This window comes from Schistocerca piceifrons, chromosome 5 (assembly GCF_021461385.2).
Source record: "Schistocerca piceifrons isolate TAMUIC-IGC-003096 chromosome 5, iqSchPice1.1, whole genome shotgun sequence".
Classification (NCBI taxonomy): Eukaryota; Metazoa; Arthropoda; class Insecta; order Orthoptera; family Acrididae; genus Schistocerca; species Schistocerca piceifrons.
Window position 1 is genome coordinate 77,322,925 of NC_060142.1, and position 19,967 is coordinate 77,342,891.

General features: G+C 38.0%; 1 protein-coding gene across 1 annotated transcript in view; it reads left to right on the forward strand.

The window, feature by feature from the left end:
- Positions 1–19,967, forward strand: part of LOC124797957 — a 28,808-nt gene that overhangs the window by 7,696 nt on the left and 1,145 nt on the right. The window contains exon 2 of the mRNA XM_047261114.1: positions 18,917–19,177. Within this exon, the coding sequence (XP_047117070.1) occupies positions 18,917–19,177 (261 nt within the window). The remainder of the gene's footprint in view (positions 1–18,916; positions 19,178–19,967) is intronic.

Here is a 19,967-nt window from a genome sequence, read left to right on the forward strand (position 1 = left end):
GCCAGCAAAGTCGGCTGTACAGCTGGGGCGAGTGCTAGGAAGTCTCTCTAGACCTGCCGTGTGGCGGCGCTCGGTCTGCAATCACTGACAGGGGTGACACGCGGGTCCGACGTATACTAACGGACCGCGGCCGATTTAAAGGCTACCACCTAGCAAGTGTGGTATCTGGCGGTGACACCACAGGAACAAATATTGGTAGCTTTGTCGAAGCTCCAAATGTGAAAGTAAATTTAGATGGTCAATAAAATATTAATTGATTACTTCCAGTAACCCAGACTGGCTAAGTGTCCTGTACATAAAAGACAAGGAAATGGATACCAAACCATATGAACAGAATACACCAATAACTTGTGGAGAAGTGTAGGCTTTACCAGCGTAATAAGTCATAGTGTGCCTGTGCTTGTACACTTTACTAAAGTTTTTGGCCCACATACTATAGGTATTTTGTGCCCTGTTTAGGGGTGATGATTCTGATGTCTTAGTGGTGTTTGCAATTGGCAGCCAGTTGGAATGCCAAAATGTCATGTCAGCTGATTTTATGATGCATCTGCAAATCCGACAGATGTACCAACTACTGGAATAGTTTATGGACATATTAGTAACAGAACCACCTACCCTTTCTGCTCCATACCCTCTCATACAGTGTCACCTCCACGCCAAAGAGAAAAGGGGAAAGAGATACATCTGAAATGCAGCCTGTCTGTAGAGATTACAAACTCCATAGGGAGGATCACCCTCAGTGGTGAAAGGATGAAGTGTGGAGTCACTCAACTACAAGCAATAAATGTATTGGTGCACATTGCTTGAGCAACAACAGTGTGCAATTTCGATTTACATGATCACAAACATATCAGTAGTCAAATCTCACAGGCGTCATTCAACAGCTCCTCCCACCTTTTATTATTATTATTATTATTAATTGAAGATGTTAACATACTTTGTGTGTTATTGATTTCCTCAGACATTTGTTCTTGGGGAAGAGATATTGAGGATTTGCTTTCTCCCAGAAGAACTGTGTCTTCTAAACACATGTAAAATGAGGCCATTTACCACTTCTGTGTGGTTGTTCTCCGCCATAGATCTCTCCGCTTTTGCAGAGGTTTGATTATGTGAAACTGTCAATGTGTTCACTGAACACATCGTATTTTAATCAAGTTGACTGGGACAACATTATCTGAAAGAAGACGTGTAAAATGAATACTTAGCATGGTGACCTGGATTTTATACTGTCTACTGATCGTGATAAAATTTTACAATAGCTGCCAGGAGTGGGTGGACCACATGATTGAAGAGGTCATCCAAAAAGCTATTGATCCATCCACATCAAAAATTTGCTGATTGTTTTAGGAGACAGACTGTTCCTAGACAGAGCCATGATTATCCGACTGCATTGAGGGATCGGCAGATTTCACTGTGAAGGTTCAGAATCATTTTGTGTACAGAAAGTGTAGCACTGATTGAGTCAGAAAGAGCTACACACACACACACACACACACACTATCTGAAGTATCCAGAAACCCTTTGTAATGTGAAATTAACCACTATATGTCATGAGAGGTGGATCCACCATCATAAAAGGATGTGGGGAGTATTGTGTTATTAGTAGAGAAGCAGTAACAGCAGTAGAGGCTAGTCAGGAGCACTCTGTGACTTCAAATGTGGTCTTGTCACTGGGTGTCACTTGACTATCAGATTCATTAGGGTCATTTCAAATCTTTTCAAGCTCCACTAGTCAACTGTTGGTGATGTAATTATGAACTGCAAACACAAAGTAACGAAGACATCTAAACTGAGACCAGGTGGACCTCATTTACAGAAGGACAGCGACCACTGAGCATTGCAGAGGGTGAATCTAAATTCTCACATGAAATCTGTGTAGGGAATTACTCGTGAGTTCCAAACTGCTATCAGCAGTCCGACTAACACAATAACTGTGCATATGGAATTAAAGAATGGGGCACAGTGGTCAAGCAGCTCCTCATAAGCCACACATGCCTGTAGTCAGTCGTAACCAGTGCTTGAGATGATGTAAAGGATGATGCAACTGGACTGTGGACGGCTGGAAATGAGCGATTTGGAGTAATGAATGATGTTATACCCTGCATCAATCTGATGGAAGGGTTTGGCCTTGGCAAATGCCTGGAGAATGTTACCTGCTATCATGTGTAGTGCCTACAGTGAAGTACGGAGGGGCTGTTGTTACGGTATGGAGGTGTTTGTCATGGTTAGATTATGGTTCCCTTATTGCACTTCAAAAAATGCTAAGTGAGTTGCGTGCTGCATACAGTACAGGAACGATTTGGAGACAATGATTGTTTGTGCTAGCATGACAGTGCCCCTGCCGTAAAGCAGTGTCTTTAAGGCAATGGCTTGTGGACAATAACATTGCTGAAGTGGACTGGCTTGGCCAGAGTTCTGACCTGCACCCTAGGAAACTCCTTTGGGGCTAGTTAGAATGTCGAATTCGCTCCAGAACACAGTGTTAATCAACACTATCTTCTCTGGTTTTGACTTTTGAGGAAGAATGGGTTTCCATTCTTCCATAGACATTTAGACACCTTATTGAAAGTGTCTCCAGCAGAGTTCAAGGAATCATAAACTCAAAGGGTCGCCACACTCCATATTACCGGTAATGTCGACTAATAGGTGTCGGAGTACATAGGTTATTGTGAGTTTTGTCGGAAAGGTAACAAATCACTATACCTATCAACATTCGGAAGAGCAAGAATGGGTCACGGCATAAGCTGTTTTTCTGAATAAACTGTTGTGTATCATCAACCAAAGTATGGGAGTACACAAAGACTTCTGGAAGAGAACAATTATATCCACTCATTAATGTAGTGAAAAATAGCTCCCTTGCCTCTGCAACAGAGGTTGTAGCCCAAGAAATAGTGAAAAATTTCTACAAAATTAACAGCTCAACCAGAGTCCTACATGTTTTGCTAGTGTCGTGAAACTGTGATAAGGAACAGCCTGAATTTTACCTTGAATGTACAGAGTTGTACAACTGATTTGTCACAATGTGTGACGTGGAACCAGCTCTGTCAGCACACTGTTTCATTTGGACTAAACAAGATTCACTAGAGTATGCTGCAGAATCTCAGACTACAACAAAAAATAGCTTCCTATGTTTTATTTAATGCAGTTTGGACTGATGGCCACTACTCAACATGTGGAGAGTGGTGGTTCTATTACACCTCCTACAACTGGAGGAGGCAGCTGTTGTAACATTTCCTTGACATCTCACATGATAAAGCCCGAACTGACTTGCCAGTTGTGTTCTTCTGTGGCTCCTAGAGTCCAGGAAGCTATTTAGCTGCTCCCAGTGTGGGTTTAGGAGACACTACTCGACATTTGATAACACCACCCTGCCAATATCAGGAGTCATCCTCCACAAACAACACATTGTAGGAGTCATCCTCCACAAACAACACATTGTAGAAGTCATCCTCAATTTTAAGAAAGACTTTTGATACTATTATGGAATTTAGGACCACCTATTGTGCAAACAACTGTTTTTTTAAATGTCCAAACACACAACACCTTTGTGCCATTCTCGGACAGTATTTATACAATTTGCAAAATGCACACTTGCTTTAGGTAATAATTATTTGTAAGAAAGTAGACCTAAAAACGGTTTGTCTGACAAAATTATTACCTTCTGTTCTAGGATGTTGTTTTTGAGGGACCCTCTTTACTTTATTGGATATGGATAGCTTGCCATCTGCAACTGAATGATGTTATTGTGATTTGGTTGGTGAAGTAACACATTAATTCATCTGTAAACTTAAGCTGGTTGTACAAAAATATTTCATAATTATATTTTGCTGTAAGTAATGCTGCTACTTACAGTGAAATATTTTTGTACAACAAAATTGCACTTATTGATAAAGTGATCTGTTACATGACCAACCAAACTCACAGTAAAATCATTTAGCTGCAGATGGCAAGTTACTGGCAAATAGTAAAGATGTTCCCAAATAAACCAACATTCTAGAAAATAAGGTAATAATCTCTTCAGACACTGTTTTCAGGCCTTATTTCATTAGAATAATTATTACCTAAAACAGAACTGTATAAAGATACCCATTGATGATGGAACAAGGATATGAAACATGTTTGGGCATTTAAGAAGAACAGTTGGATGCATTATAGGAATACCTGAATTTCCATTAATGCTAAAGCTTCAAACCCAAACAATTATTACTATGATAGTGCTTAGAGCAGAACATTTTCCAACAACTTCGTGAGTGGATTATGTGGACACTTTCTCCCTTCTAATATGATACTACATATTTTCATTATAAAAACAGTGGATGTCTGCCAGGCCACTTATTACAAGCAAATAGTGCACCTTGAATTTGTCATTCAAAGTCTCCACTGAGACTATGATTTCCTGAAATTAGGTGCGCCAGAGCTACTATTTCTCCAAGCCACTCAGATCATCTTTTTGTTATCTTTTGAAACTTTGCAACATTGTTGGCTAATCTTATCCCCTCCTCAACCCATTTTCATGCCCTATGCATCGTATCCTGTGACTACTTGTGTAGTAAAACACATCCTATACACACTCCCAGCACAGCTTTCTCCTGTTATTGGTAAAACCACTTTTGGGGTAACCAATGTTATACCCTGCTGGCTTCCAGCAACTGTTTAGTTTTCTGTGTTGAAATGACAGGAAGTTTGAATGATAAAAGAGGAAATCTGTATTGATCAGACACAGTGCCTTGTCATGTGCTATGACATTATAATATTGATGGTATTCTGTCATGAATCTTTCACTTCATGATGAACTGTGTGCTGTGGCCATGCCTTTTCTCTGCAGTATATTTTCTTTCAGTTGTGCTATAGTCTGATTCATGAATGATTATGCTTTGATCAGATAAAGGCACAGACGAGTATTGCTGTGTTGCTGGTTCCAAGCACGAGTTGTGGTACACACATACACATGTTTTGCACTTTTGAAGAAAGTGTGTATACTGCAAATTATGTCTCTCGCTTGCTTATGTAGATTTTGTCACTTACCACTGCCATCAGCGATGACAACTTGCAACAAATGGAGTAGAAATTCACGTTCAACCCTCTACGATCACGTTTAATGCTCACATTGGCTACGACATTTACAGTAGAGGTCTCAGAACACTACTGAACACTCATTGGCTATTAGAGAATATATGATGTAGGTAAACAGAACAAGCTTAAACTCGACTATCATTGTTTCTGACTACAACTATAGTCCAGCAAGGTATGCAGGAGAGCTTCTGTGAAGTTTTAGAAAGTGTGATGGAGATTCTGGCAGATATGAAATTTTGAGTGAAGATGTGTTGTACCTTGATATTTCAGTCAGTTCTCACAAAAAAAATGAAAAGAAAAAAAGAGAGAGAGAGCTCCAGGTTTGAGTCCCAGTTCAGTACAGAGTTTCTATGTGACAAATTGTTTCATTCATGACATACGTGTATGCTTCGTTGCATAATTGAATTACTATAAAACAACAGTAGCCTTAATTACAGCAAGAAACATTAGGACCAGGCGTCTACATCACAGTTATTGTGAAATTGAGTGCTAGTCTTGACCAAGTAATAAATTACTTTCAGTCACTTGAGTTGGATTTAGAATGAAGAGGATCAAGTACTTCTAGTTCGGGCAACAGGCAACAGTAGGTTCCTAACCCAGATGATATAGTTGTTAAAATGTTCAAAGAAAACTTGAGTATCATCTCAGAAATGTACCCCACTCATAGAATTATAGTTAATGGTGGTATCTGTTGTGTTCCGCGTGGTCAGCGCGTACACAACTTTCCCACTAGAGCGCACCCCGCTAAGCACAACAGCACAGGCAGCGCTCGTCCGTCTCCGCACTACGAGATGGCACTGCCTTAGAGACGGACCAAATTCTGCTTCCGCCGATCCGCATATTAATATGTAACGCAGCCAATGAGATTTCCGCTAACGTAGAACCTTTTCTCCTTGCGGATCACACTCGCGCAGTGATACCTGAATGCGCGAGGTATTATAACGAGTGTACAGACCTCCGATTAGTGAGTCTGCATTTGTCTGCACCAGTCTGCATTAGTCTGTACCAGTCTATAGTCAAGTTTCAGTCTGCACCTAAGAAGATTATCATACTCCTGTACATAGCCATGAAGATAAATGTATAGACACTTTGTCAAGTATCAGAGATATGTGAGAATAAGATTAACATACCAACACCAAAGGAACTTCAGATTGTCAATTGTAAATAGCATCCAGAATCAATTTTCGTAATGTTTATGCATGTTATTATTTTAATAAATGTATGTGAAAATTAATCAAGTTCTGTTTAAAGTTCGTCACCATCAATCTGAATCTGCTACTCTACATGTGCAAGTGGCATTTCTATTGTCTGACCTAATGACAGAAGATAAACATGCCACGATAAGACCACGAGACATATTGCTGACACTCGCCTACTTCGTTAGAGCGACAAGTCAAATAATCTGATGGTGTGTGTACAGAAGGTCTTACAGTACGCACACCACAATATCAATCTACACTCAAAATGCTGGGGAAGCTACATGTTCAGAGCTGATAGTAGGCATAAAACAACATTTGAAATTGTATTAAATGCTTCCTTCAAAAATTATTTAATTAGTTTAGAAACCCACTCAAATTGTAAACGGTTGCAAAACTTACTTGACCTCTTAGCAAGCAGCAAATAATCCTGAGCAATTGAGGAGTACCATGACAGATAATTTATACTATATATAAATTACTAAGAGACAGGACTAATCCCCCCCATATTACACAAAATAGGTCAGGACACTGTTGCATGCCAAATTTAATATAACGCAAAACTCCCAAGATTGATGAAGTTTTACAGAAGCTCAAAATTTAGTATGGATTTCAATGCAAGATGCTTTTAATAGTTGTCTCAAAACAATTCTGTCCCAAAACCCGAAAGAAAATCCATAGCAATTCTGGTCATATGTAAAGTACACAAACTGCAAGGCACAATCAATACCTTCGCTGCACAGTAGTGATGTTAATGTCTCCAGTGACAATGCCACTAAGGTAGAGTTACTAAATAAGGTTTTTCGAAATTCCTTCCCCAAAGAAGGTGAAGTAAGTATTCCAAAATTCAAATCAAGAACTGCTGTTAACATGAGTGACTTAGAAGTAGGTATCCCTGGTGTAGCGAAGCAACTCAGATCACTTCCACTCCACACTGTATACCAATTACATTCCTCTCAGAGGATACTGATATAATATCTCCCTACTAGCAACCATATATAGCTGCTCATTTGAGAAAACAAAAAAGATCAATGTCTAAAGACTGGAAAGTTGCACAGGTCATGCCAACACCCAAGAAAGGGAAGAGGCGTAATCTGATGAACTGCAGACTAAAATCACTGATGTCAGTTTGCTGTAGAATTTTGGAACATATGCTATGTTCAAACATTATGAATTTCCTCAGAGATAACGATGAGCATGGATCCAGGAAATATCTTGCTTGTGCAACACAACTAGCTCTTTATTCTCATGAAGTAACGACTGCTATCAACAGCGGATCTCAAATTGATTCCAAATTTCTAGATTTCCATAAGGCTTTTGATACCATTCCCCACAAGCAACTTCTAATTAAACTGCATGCCTGTGGAGTATCAACTCAGCTGTGTATCTGGATTTATTATTTCCTCTCAGAAAGGTCACAGTTCATAGCAACTGACATAGAGTCAGTGGGTGGGGTGAAATATTGTTCAGATGATCAATATTCATGCCAGTATCCTTGGTTATGTTCTAAATATATGTGCTGTGTCTTACCATGTTTGTCTAAAGGTATAGTTAATGGCAATATGTTCATCAAATCATCATTAATTTGAGCATTCTAGTGCTGTTTGAGAGTGCTGGTACCTGGTTTCTTGTGTCTGCCTCTCTTGCTATCATAAACAAAACAAACACCACATGTTGATAGAGTAATCATCATACTCAACATATATTTTCAGCTCACAAAGGAAAGATAAATGGGACCAACTAAATAGGCTAATACTTTTTGACGCAACTAAACCGTGTCTCATATCTCGCAACATACAATGCCACTTTGTATTATTTTGTGTTAGATAGTTAGTATTTTCTTAGTCAGTGGATATGTAAATGAGAATTCAGAGACATTAATTACTTACAAGGTTTCTACAACCTGTACGTCTACGAAGTTCTTCTATGTATAACACTGGACATTTGCAAAGCTATACTTGTTTTAATTTATCCTGTGTTTATGATACATTGAATTTAATTCTAACAGTCAAAAATCCAGCATGGAATAATAACAGTATTATGAAAAAAAAATAGATTATTAGTCACCATACAGCAGAGATGCTAAGTCCCATATAGGCACAGCAGAAAGACTGTCAAACAAGTAAGCTTTTCACCAAAAAGGCCTAAACTGTAGTAGGACATAAGAATCGGAAATAATTTTCAGGCAGAGACACTGTTTTCCATGAACTGAAACAAAAAAATGTAAAAATTACAGTTAGTTGAGGAAGCAAAGACATTGATGTGAAAGTTACATATGTTGTTGCAACAGTAATGATGCACTAAATTAACACAGTAGTATGCTTGTATCTTCTGTATATGGCAGACAGTTGCATTTATGTGAGTAATACAGCAGTTAATATTGTAAGAGCAAGAGAAGACAGCCAAAATAGTGAACTTTGTTGTGTAGAATTTATGTTACATACTATGATGGATCTTTCTCTAATGAGCTTCTCACTGGTGAGTTGTTAAACTCAAGACTTATGTGATGAAGAATGATGGAGTGACCAGCTCTATCTTCTTATCTGAATCCAATAGGATATGGTAAAGAATCTGTTTGCAGCGTGATCAACTTTCTAAGAAGAATGACACTCATTTCTCATGGAGTTCATAGAGACCATTAAAAGCAAGAAACATTCCTGCATGTTCTGTTTTGTGATCACAGTCTATTTTGAAGTTACTTGTGCTGTAGCAAACTAATACACCTTTTTGTATGTTGTTTGTCTTCATTTTGCTTAAGTTTCATCACCATGACATCCAATATTTTGGGTTTGTATTGTTGTGTAATTGCTACATACTCCACTTCTTTCTGTACCATGCTTAGGCTAATGAATGGATGATGAGTATCATTTTTTATTTTGTTTGTGAATATCACTGTTGTTTTTTAAACTGTAGTTGAATGTCGGCATTGAATTTAATAAAGAAACAAGCTTTGTGAAATTGTTGTCAATCTGCCCTGTTGCCGAGAGATCTGTCTTCAAAAGCTCTGAAAGTGGACTCCAGAGACTTTAATTACCCAACAACTGATTGGGAGAGTTACAATTTTGTAAGTAGTAGGTGTGACAAGATATCATGTGAAAAAATAATTAATACTTTGTCTGGAAACTACAGAGAACACATAGTTCAAAAATCCACTCATGGTGGAGATGTGTTAGATGTAAAGGCAACAAATGGACTTAATCCATTTGAGGATATACATGTTGAAACTAGTATCAGTTACCATGAAGAAGCTGCAGCAATAATGATTAGTAAAGTACTAAAAGCAAGTATAACAAGTTGAAAGATTTAAATGTTTAGTAGAGTAGATGAAGAAACAGTATCATCTGTAATCTAAGAGAGTTGCTCAGATTGTCTTCTAAATCATTTATGTAAGTAAAAGAAAGCAATTATTAATTATTATTGTCATTATTAATATTAATATTAATTTCTTCCCATACTAACTCACAGGAACTATCTACTTCAATTTCGCTACGAGATAAACTATTTCAAACAGCCAAAAACACACAACCACCATTTGTATTTAATTTATCATTATTAAACACCATTAGGCCCTTTTTTTAAATTTTGGCTGAACTTATCTCAGGCTTTCACCAGCTTTCAGTATCTGTAATGATTTGAGCTTCAGTGGTTTCTATTAGGGCTTGGAGCTCTGATTCTTTCCCAACACAGCTACAACAGTTTACTACCATAATACCTATGGTTAGTAGGTCTGCCCTCATCTGTGAGTGACCTAGACTGAAGCCCTTTTTGTTCTTTCCTGACACCCTCAAATGTAAAGAATCACCCAGTACATTCCAAAAACTACCCCTGCTACCCATGTAGCTGCCTCCTGTGTGTAATGGACCCTTGACCTATTAAGCAAAACCCAATGCCCCTACAACCAGAGGTGCAAGTCAAGGAATCTGCAGCCTTCGTGGTCACAGGACTGTGTGAGCCTCTGATTCAGCCCCTCCACGTGGCTCTATATCAAAAGTCTGCAATTGGTCCTGTCAATGATGCTACAGGTGGCCTTTTGCAAGCGAGACTGGTAGTCTTTATATCTTCAGTTACACACACAAAACCAGAGAGAATCTCTTCTGATCCAAAGCAATACCCGCCATTAGTACCAAAATGAGCCACTACCTGCAGTTGGCTGCACCCTGTGCTCTTCATGACACATCTAGGATAACTTTCCCCCGTATGCACACAGAGTGCACAGCAGATTTCCTCCACTCCTTGGGAGCCATATCCCTAAGATGTCCCATTATGTGCCTAGCATTGGAGCTCCCAATTACCAGTCATCCCACCCTCTGTGAATGCACAGATCTTGCAGGTCAAGAGACTTCTTATGAAACAGGACATAAGACTGCATCTGGCTCAGGATCTTTATCAGCCACAGCTGGCCCGTGAAATCTGTCTATCAGACACACTGTGGAGGCCACTCAATCAGCCTGCCAGAAAGTCTTGCTGCCTGTCACACCTCAGAACGGGTTCCCACTCAACCATGGGTGAGGAAACTTCAGTTGCAGGCAGTAAGTGGGGTTACCACAGTAGTGGTTAATGGGGGGGGGGGGGGGGGCATGGAACATCCTGGACATTCCCTGGATCTCCACATCCAGCTCCCCACAGTGGTGCCTGTTGGCAACAGACTCAAGTTGCGTAACCGAATCCGGCACCACCTGGAGCTGTGTGTGAAGGCTCACCAACTCAGCGTGTATCTGAACACAGAAATTCCAGTCCCTACCCTTACTGAAGATGGCAGGACTGTACACTCATAGTAATTAAAATGCTAGACTGCACCTGCTAAGCACACAAACATGCAAGAAATTTACAAATTAAACTACTAAACACCCAGGTAAATGAAAATAAGTTGCCTCTCTTGAAACTCATGCAAATAATTCACAAATGAATGATGTTCTCTCCTGTGGCGCTGCTGAGACAAGAGCTGTCGCCTTTTTGTATACAGTATAGATGGAGAGGTGCTGAATTAAACAGATTTTATTGTCAGAGGGGCAGAGTATGAACCTTTAAATGACTGCTGTAGTAGAATCTTGTTGAAAAATATCTCACAAAACCTAAAGAAATTCCATTTATGTGTACTGGCTACAGGCACTAAACTTAGTGTTCAGATACTTACGGATGACACATGAACTGAAGTTAATGGTAGCAAAGCGAAACCCTATATATATTGAGCTTCATTTTCAACTGTTTCTTTACAAAGGAAGTTACAGGAGTGCAGCTCCTGGTTAATTGTTGCACTGATGCAATGATGAGGGACACAGATATTAGCACCAGTGGGATTGAGAAACAGCTGAAATAGATAAAATTAGACAAGCCCCAAGGGCCTGATGGAATCCATATCACTTTCCGTAAGTGAGTTAGCCCCTCTTGTAATTGTAATAGACCACAGACTGTACTCAGTAGTTGGAAGGAAACACAGGACACATTCATCTACAAGTTAGTTACATATTCCATGGATCATTTTGCGCACCAGATCGTAATGATGTGGAACAAAACATTTTACATTCACAGTGCAAATTAATTTGTACATGTGATTACATTCTGAACATTTCTAAGCTTTTTAAATATAAAAGTATATAAAGAAGAAGATATACAGATGTGAATTAGTAATTCCTACCCACCACCTTTTACACTTTACAGTAACAGAAATTCTTTTGTAGAATAGAAGTAGTTCTCAATGAGGAACTTTCTCTATTTGTTTTGAAATTGTACTTTGCTGTCTGTCAGACATTTTATATCACTGGGTAAGTGATTAAAAATTTTTGTTGCAGCATTGTGCATCAATTTTGTGCTAAATACTACGTTATGTGGAGTAATGAATGTCATTTTTCCTTCTGGTATTGTAAGTATGTACATCCTTGTTCCTTTTGAACTGTAGTGGATTATTTACAACAAACTTCATGAGGGAATAGATATACTGTGAAGCAGTAGTCAGAATGCCCAACTCTTCAAACAGATGTCTACCAGGGGATTGTGGGTGATCACCACATATTATTCTTACAGCATTTTTTTGCACAATGAATACTTTCTTTCTTAAATATCAGTTAAACCAGAACATTACTCCATATGACATTAATGAATGAAAATATGCAAAATATGTCAACTTACTGATTTGTCTCTCCCCAGGATTTGCGATGATTCTAAGTGCAAACAATGCTGAACTAAATTATTTTAGGAGTTACAAAATTTGCTTTTTCCGATTTCAGCTCTCATCAATATGGATACCTAAGAATTCTGAGGCTTCCACCCTATTTATTATTTCGTCACTGTGTATTACGCTTACCATTGGTATAGTACCCCTAGATGTGCAGAACTGGGTATGTTGTGTCTTTTTAAAATTGAGGGTGAGACTATTCACAGAAAACCAGTCAATGATACTTTTAAGAACTTTGTTTACCATTTCTTCTGTTTTTGCATGTATGCTTGGAGTGATTACAATACTAGTCTCATCTTCAAAAAGAACTAATTCTGCTTGTTGTATATTAGACAGAAGATCATTTTCATATATCAGGAACAATAGTGGACCTAAGATTGAGCCTTGAGGAATCCCATATGTGACTTCATCCCAGTCAGAGTTATGTCCCTGAATTGTAGTGATTGAATTACTAAGTACGACTTTCTGCGTTCTTTTGGTTCGATATGACATTATCCATTGGTTGACCATTCCATCAGTCCCAATAAAACTTCAATTTATCTAGGAGAATACTGTTATTGATACAGTCAAATGTCTTTGGTAGGTTGCAGAAAACACCAACTGGTACTATTTTATTATTTGATGTCTGTAAAATCTGGTGAGTGAACATGTAAAAGACATTCTCAGTAGAGCAACACTTCTGAAACCCAGACTGTGATTTGCTATGGATCTTATTGTTACTAAGGTGAGATATTATTCTGAAATATTTCACCACCTCAAAAATTTTAGAAAATGATGTCAGCAGTGAAACAGGTTGGTAGTTATTGATATGTCACTTATCAACTTTCTTTAAGAAGGGTTTAACAATGACATATTTCTGTCTCTCTAGAAAAATGCCTTGAGTTAGTGAGGCATTACATATTTCAGACGAGACTAAGCTTATTTTGCAGGAACAAACCTTTAGTACTGTATTGGAAACACCATCAAAACCAGATGAGATTTTATTTTTGGGAGAATGTATAATTTTCTTAATTTCAGACGATGTTCGTGATACATTCACATGACTGAATTTTATGGTAGTCACTTTTTCAACATACTGCTGTGATTTTTCTCTTGAAATGTTTGTCCCTATGCTTTCTACAGTATTTAAGAAGTGATTATTAAATATATTTGCTACCCATGACTCATCATTTATAGCACTTCCATTCAGTTGAATAGTGACGTTATCTTCTTCTGTGGCTGGTTGTCCTATCTCATGTTTCACTACATTCCGTATAATCTTAAGTCTGTTGTTGAAATTACTGATTTCTGACATTATGTGCATACTCATTGATTTTTAATAACTTTTCTTACTAATTTTGAGCAATTTTTGTAGTGTGTAACTACTGCAGGATCCTTATTTGTTCCTGCCAAAAGATACATTTCCCTTTTCCTTTCACAGGATTCTTTAATCCTTCTAATAGTCCATGGATTTTACATGGCTGTTTAGTGTCCTTCCTGATTTACTTATGAAGGAAAGTTATTTTCAAATAATAATATGAATTTATTATGGAATAGATTACATTTTATGTTAGCATTTAATTCATTATAAATTTCATCCCAAGTCATCTCCTGTAAATTATTCTTAAAAACATTTGTCCTGGAGCCATTAATTATTCTTACTGATTTCCACTGAGGAGTATCCAAACTGTAGGGCACAATGTTATTTATCCTAGCTAACTGTGCATCATGAACAGAGAGAGCATTTGTTATTGGGTAAACAGTTATTTTCTTGCTGTGAGCTTCACAAAAGAACACATTATCAATTAGAATCCTACTGTCTTTATCCACCTGCGTTGGAAAATAATTATTGTGATCAAATTGTAGAATTCAAATAAGGTTTCCAGGTCATTTCTACTATCAGAATCCCATAGAAGGTGTACATTGAAGTCACCACAGAATATTAACTACTTGCTACCGTCTGACAGATAGCACAGTAAGGAATCCAGGTTCCTCATAAACATTGCATTGAAACAAGCATTCAGTTCATAGTGCTGTGGAGTGTGGGGGAAAAAAACAGTAAATTTGCATTCATAAGAAGAAGAACAACACCAAAAATGCAACAGGATCGTAATATGTAAGAAATTGTCCACGCAACCTCCCACTGATGATGCCTTGCAGAAAATAAAAGCGAAACGCGTATGGCACTAAAATTGTGTTTTATTCAGTTGCTGTCAGACGGTCCATAAGTAAAAATTATCAATATACCGTAATATTACGTGCAACTGAGGAAGACAGGACTACAAAAGTTGAAGATGTCCTCATAAACAGTCCAAAATTTCCCTGCTGTCATCTATATACAGTTAAAATTAAAAGTGAACTATTTTTCAATATTAATTTAGAAGCATACTTCTTTGTGCTGATCACTACAAAATCTACTTGTCTTATTGTTTTTGAACTTGTCTTCTGTCTTAATGTACTTAAGAACTCCTTCTTTTCCCATATTAGTTCCACATGAGTAAGCTGCTATAATGTATTCTTTTATATGTAACTTATCTAACTCTGTGGTTATGTGGTGCTCAGACAGGCACAGGATGTCTTATCTTTTCAGAGCTCTGTAAGTTTTCCAAATAGGCAAGAAGCTCTCCTCCCTTATTACTCAGACCTGTAATATTTTGATGAAATAAGCTAACCTTACTTTGCTGTGCATTCTTAAGCATTTTGTGAGGCTCTTCTATTACTTTCATTTCTTTTAAAGCAGCGTGCCTGTATCCTGATTCTAACTTTATAAAGGTGCATGTCTGACACCAGTAACTACAGGGATCTTGCTGTGTGTGATGGTGCCCCCCCCCCCCCCCCCTCTGTACATTGTCTGCAAGAAGCTCAGCCAACTGTTGTTGCCCTTTCCTATTCCAGTATAGGTCATGTCTAGTATATCCCCATCTCCCAATTTTAGCAATGTGCATGACACTGATATGAGAAGGGTAGTGTAAGTGATCCACAAACTACCATTCAGTATCCATGCCATCTATCTGTTGTAGGATTTTAGAACAGATTCTGAGCTCAAACATAATGATGCACCTTGAACAGAATGATATCTCCATGCCAACTGGCAAGTACTCTGGTAACACCGGTCTTGAGAAACAAACTTGTGCTTTTCAACCTCCTAGAAGCCATGGATCAAGGCAACCAGGTAGCTAGATGCAGTATTTCATGCCTTTCAAAAAGCATTCGACTCTGCACTACACCTACTCTTATTATCAAAAGAATGTTTGTATGAAGTGTCAAATTACTGGATTGAGGGTTTCTTGGTAGGTAGGATGCAACATGTTATGGATGGAGAGTCATTGACAGACATGGAAGTAACTTCAGGCATGCTCTCAGGAAGCATTTTGCTACCCTTACTGTTCCCACTGCATATTAATAACCTGGCAGACTTTTTGCAGATAGTGCATTTATATATAATGAAGCGTTATTTGTAAAAAGCTGCACTAATATTCAGACAGAATGTCAACTTATTTTAGATGTTCAGAAATGTGAAATTATGAACTTCACAAAACACAAAAGAATCGTGTCCATGACTGCAGTATCAATAAGTCATAGTTGGAATGTCAACTTATACAAATACTTGGGTATTACAATTTGTGCTGATATGAAATGGAATGATTGTATAGGCTAAATCATAGGAAAAGTAGGTGGTAGTCTTCAGTTGATTGGTAGGATATGGGGGAACTGCAATGAGTTTGCTCACAAAACACTGTGCAACCCATCTTAAAATATTGCGAAGTTGTATGGTACCTAAACCAGAGAGATCTAACAGGGGATACTGAATGTGTTCAAAGAAGGGCAGTACAAATGGTGACATGTTTGTTTAAGCCACATGAGTGTGTCAAGAACATCCTGAAAAATCAAAACTGTCAGACACTTGAAGAAAGGCACCAGTTATCCCGCCAGAGCATACTCACAAAATTTCGGGACCAGTCTAGAATCTAGAGATATTTTTGCCCCCCAAGATATCATCCCTGTGTGGCCCATGGGGATAAAATTAGACTAATTACAACAGGTACAGAAGCATTTAAGCAGTCATTCCTCGCATGTACGATACACAGCTTTGGCTGGCTGCTCATGGAGTAAACACATAATGTGCCACAATCTGATCATAGACCGAGCAATGTGGCGCAGTGCTTAGCACACTGGACTCGCATTTGGGAGGACGACAGTTCAATCCCGTGTCCAGCCATCCTGATTTAGGTTTTCCGTGATTTCTCTGAATCGCTCCAGGCAAATGCTGGGATGGTTCCTCTGAAAGGGCATGGCCGACTTCCTCCCGTGTCTTTCCCTAATCCGATGAGACCGATGACCTTGCTGTTTGGTCTCTTCCCCCAAACAAACCAATCTGATCATAATTTTCAAGTTGGTATTTTCTTGGACACAAGTGTTCACAAGAATGACTCGCTTGTATTTTGCTCATTTAATATCCTGACACAAGAAGAAGGAAGGGCAATTGGTGTTTTACATCCTGTCTACAGCTAAGATTATGAGAGATTAGCATTGTTTAAATTTCTTACTACCGGAGGGGAGGGAAGTGACCATGGCCCTTTTGAGCAACCATCCTGGCATTTGCACAGAGTGACATGGGTGACTGCAGAAAACCGATATGTGGATAGCTGACCTGGGAACTGAACGCATATCTCTTGCATGCGAGTTGAGGGCGTTAGTTATTATGCCATTTCGCTTAGTCTCTCTGGAGATATTGTTAAATTACTATTTACTGAGACACTTGGTGGGCTTTTCAAGAAACTATCTATGTGAATGAGCCTTTTCAGTTTTACTTTTTTTAAAAAAATAAGTACAGAAATAGAATGACTGTAGATATGATTTGAGGCTAAAATTAACCAGTTTTAATACAGGTATTGATTCTCTTGTGGCTACAGGAATTACTTATTTACAGAAACCATGGAAAACCTATAACCAGCTGGCTGGACTAATTTGAACCATTGCCACAAGCTTATGGTCCACACATCTAAAAGGCTTGGAACTGCTGACGTGTTGGATGTTTTACATTTAGATTGAAGTTGTTAAAATAAGTTCACTTTTTGACATTTTATCTCCAAAGTTTGCTATTATGCTGAGCTTTCATGTTTAAGATGTTTCAAGTATTTTTTGGATTTGTTTACATTTTAAATTAAAGCTGTTTCCTGGAAGGCTCTTCCCTTTCCACCATGTAACTATCATAAGTTTGTATGATGGTGTCATGCTTTAAGCAGCTTCCTCTTAATTTTTGTGTTTACCATCATCTGCATCTTACCAAGCAAGTGGCACAGTGATAATACAGGGGATTCATATTTGGAGTGGCAACAGTTCAAATACTAGTCCATCGAGCCAGATATAGGTCTCCCATGTTTTCTTTAAGCTTGAAAAGGACTCAGCCAACTTCATTCCCCAACCTTACCCCATTTATGAATGTACTCCATCTCTAATGACCTCATCATCAAGATTTTAAACCTTAATCTTGTTCTCCTGCTTGTTTTGAGCAGACGGACAACTTAATATGTACCTCTCATACCTATTTTGTGTGAAATAACTCTTTCATCTCTTTGTGTTGTTTGTTGTTTTGTTCTCTCTCATTGTACAGTACTTAAATTTTGTACATACTGCGAACTCAGATTCAAATTATCAGGTGTTGCTCCCTTGCATGAAGTTCCTTTACTCTTCACATGTTTTCTTCACTATATGGAGCTGAACCATTCTTTCGTTTCCTTCACTGCTTCTTCTGTGTACAGATTGAACAGTAGGGATGAAAGATTGCATCCCTGTCTTACACCCTTTTTAACCCGAACATTTCGTTCTTGGTCTTTCCAGCCTTATTCCCTACAGTTTACTCCTATTTTTACCAGAATTTTAAACATTGTACACCATTTTACATTGTGGAATGCTTTTTCTAGTTTTGCTTCCATTATCAATCACAACATCAGACTGCCTCTCTGGTGCCTTTACCTTTCCTGGAGCCAAACTCATTGTCATACAGCATGTCCTCAATTTAATTTTCCATTCTTCTGTATGTTATTCTTATCAGCAGCTTGGGTGCATGAGCTGTTAAGATGCTTGTGTGAAATTACAGTCTGTCTTAACTTTCTTTACTATAATGGCATGAATTTCATGTGAAAGTTTTCAAATCTTATAATGAAACACTAAATTCATGTCATTTTTCCATTTTCATTTTACACGTATTCATTGATAAATTTGCATTTTGTCACTAAAACACACCCTTGATTTTAGCACATTTTATTATATAAAGTAAGCTAATTGACGCACTAAATACCTATTTAAAACTTATTTTCAGGTCAATGTTTTAATTATTTTATGCTTGTTTTACTATTGTGTGTGTTGCTTGAAATCAGTATACATATTTTTACCTGTTCCAAACACTTCTTTCATTACTTTTCAATAGTAGAAAATGATATAAATTCTATAACCAATATTAAAAATTCTTATAGTATCACTGTCTCATTTGCAGGAGGAGTGACTGGTGTTTTTGAAATAGAGGAACTTGTGAGTATCCTCAGGAGAGAGAATATGTTAGATATTTTTGTTGTGTCAGTACCTCCTGAAATTAAGTATGTGAATTACATGGTAATAGTCACTGGAAAATCACCAAGGCATATGTATGCAACGGCAGAATTTGTAAGAAGAGTTTTCAAAAAGAAACGACACCCACATGATAGAATACCAGAGATAGAAGGTAAAGACTCAAAGGATTGGATCGCCATGGATCTAGGTAGAGTACAGTTTTGTATCTTAGTTGTGTATCTTATTTTTGCGCAGTTTTGATAGATAATTTTGGAAACATTAAGACAACATTGATACAGCGTGAGGAATGAGAGATTCACATAATTATCTTTGTGTAAGTTGTTTGTATCTTTAGTTAAATTCTGAATCCTACAGTATCTTGGGAGTTGGTATTTGCTAAAAACTGAATCAAATTTTTAACAGTGTATTTATAAAATGTACAAATCAGTGTTAAGTAGCAATTTTGTAAGCTAATTTAGTTGAGTACACTGTCTGGAATGGCACTGAAAGAGTGCTGTAGTGCACTCTAAATAAATGTCAGTTTCTCCAACATATCTACAGAACTACAAATGACAGTGTTAATAAGTCACTGCATTTATTCAAGATGCAGTATATGTAGTCTGAGTCATATGAAGACACTCTGGATAAATTATACAAGTCCTTTAAAGCTCACTTAGAAGCAAAATCCAAACTGGATGAGCTATGCATTCCTGAATCAGAGTCCAATTGAGACTAGCTTTTTGGACACAGTGTAGTCTGTAAATATTTGTAAATTAGAGTAGAAATCTGGAAACTCACTCAAAGATTACTTGATGACCATGGCTAAGCAACTCGTGGATAAACACTTGTAGAATGCAGACGTAGCTGCTAATCATTTCACTTCACTGAAGTACAATTCCACTGGAACTGGAACATTGCTGGTTTGGATGTGTGGCCTCATAAATATTGGCCAAGTGGAAGACTACTTGCACACTCTCTTTTTGCGTGTGTGACTGGCA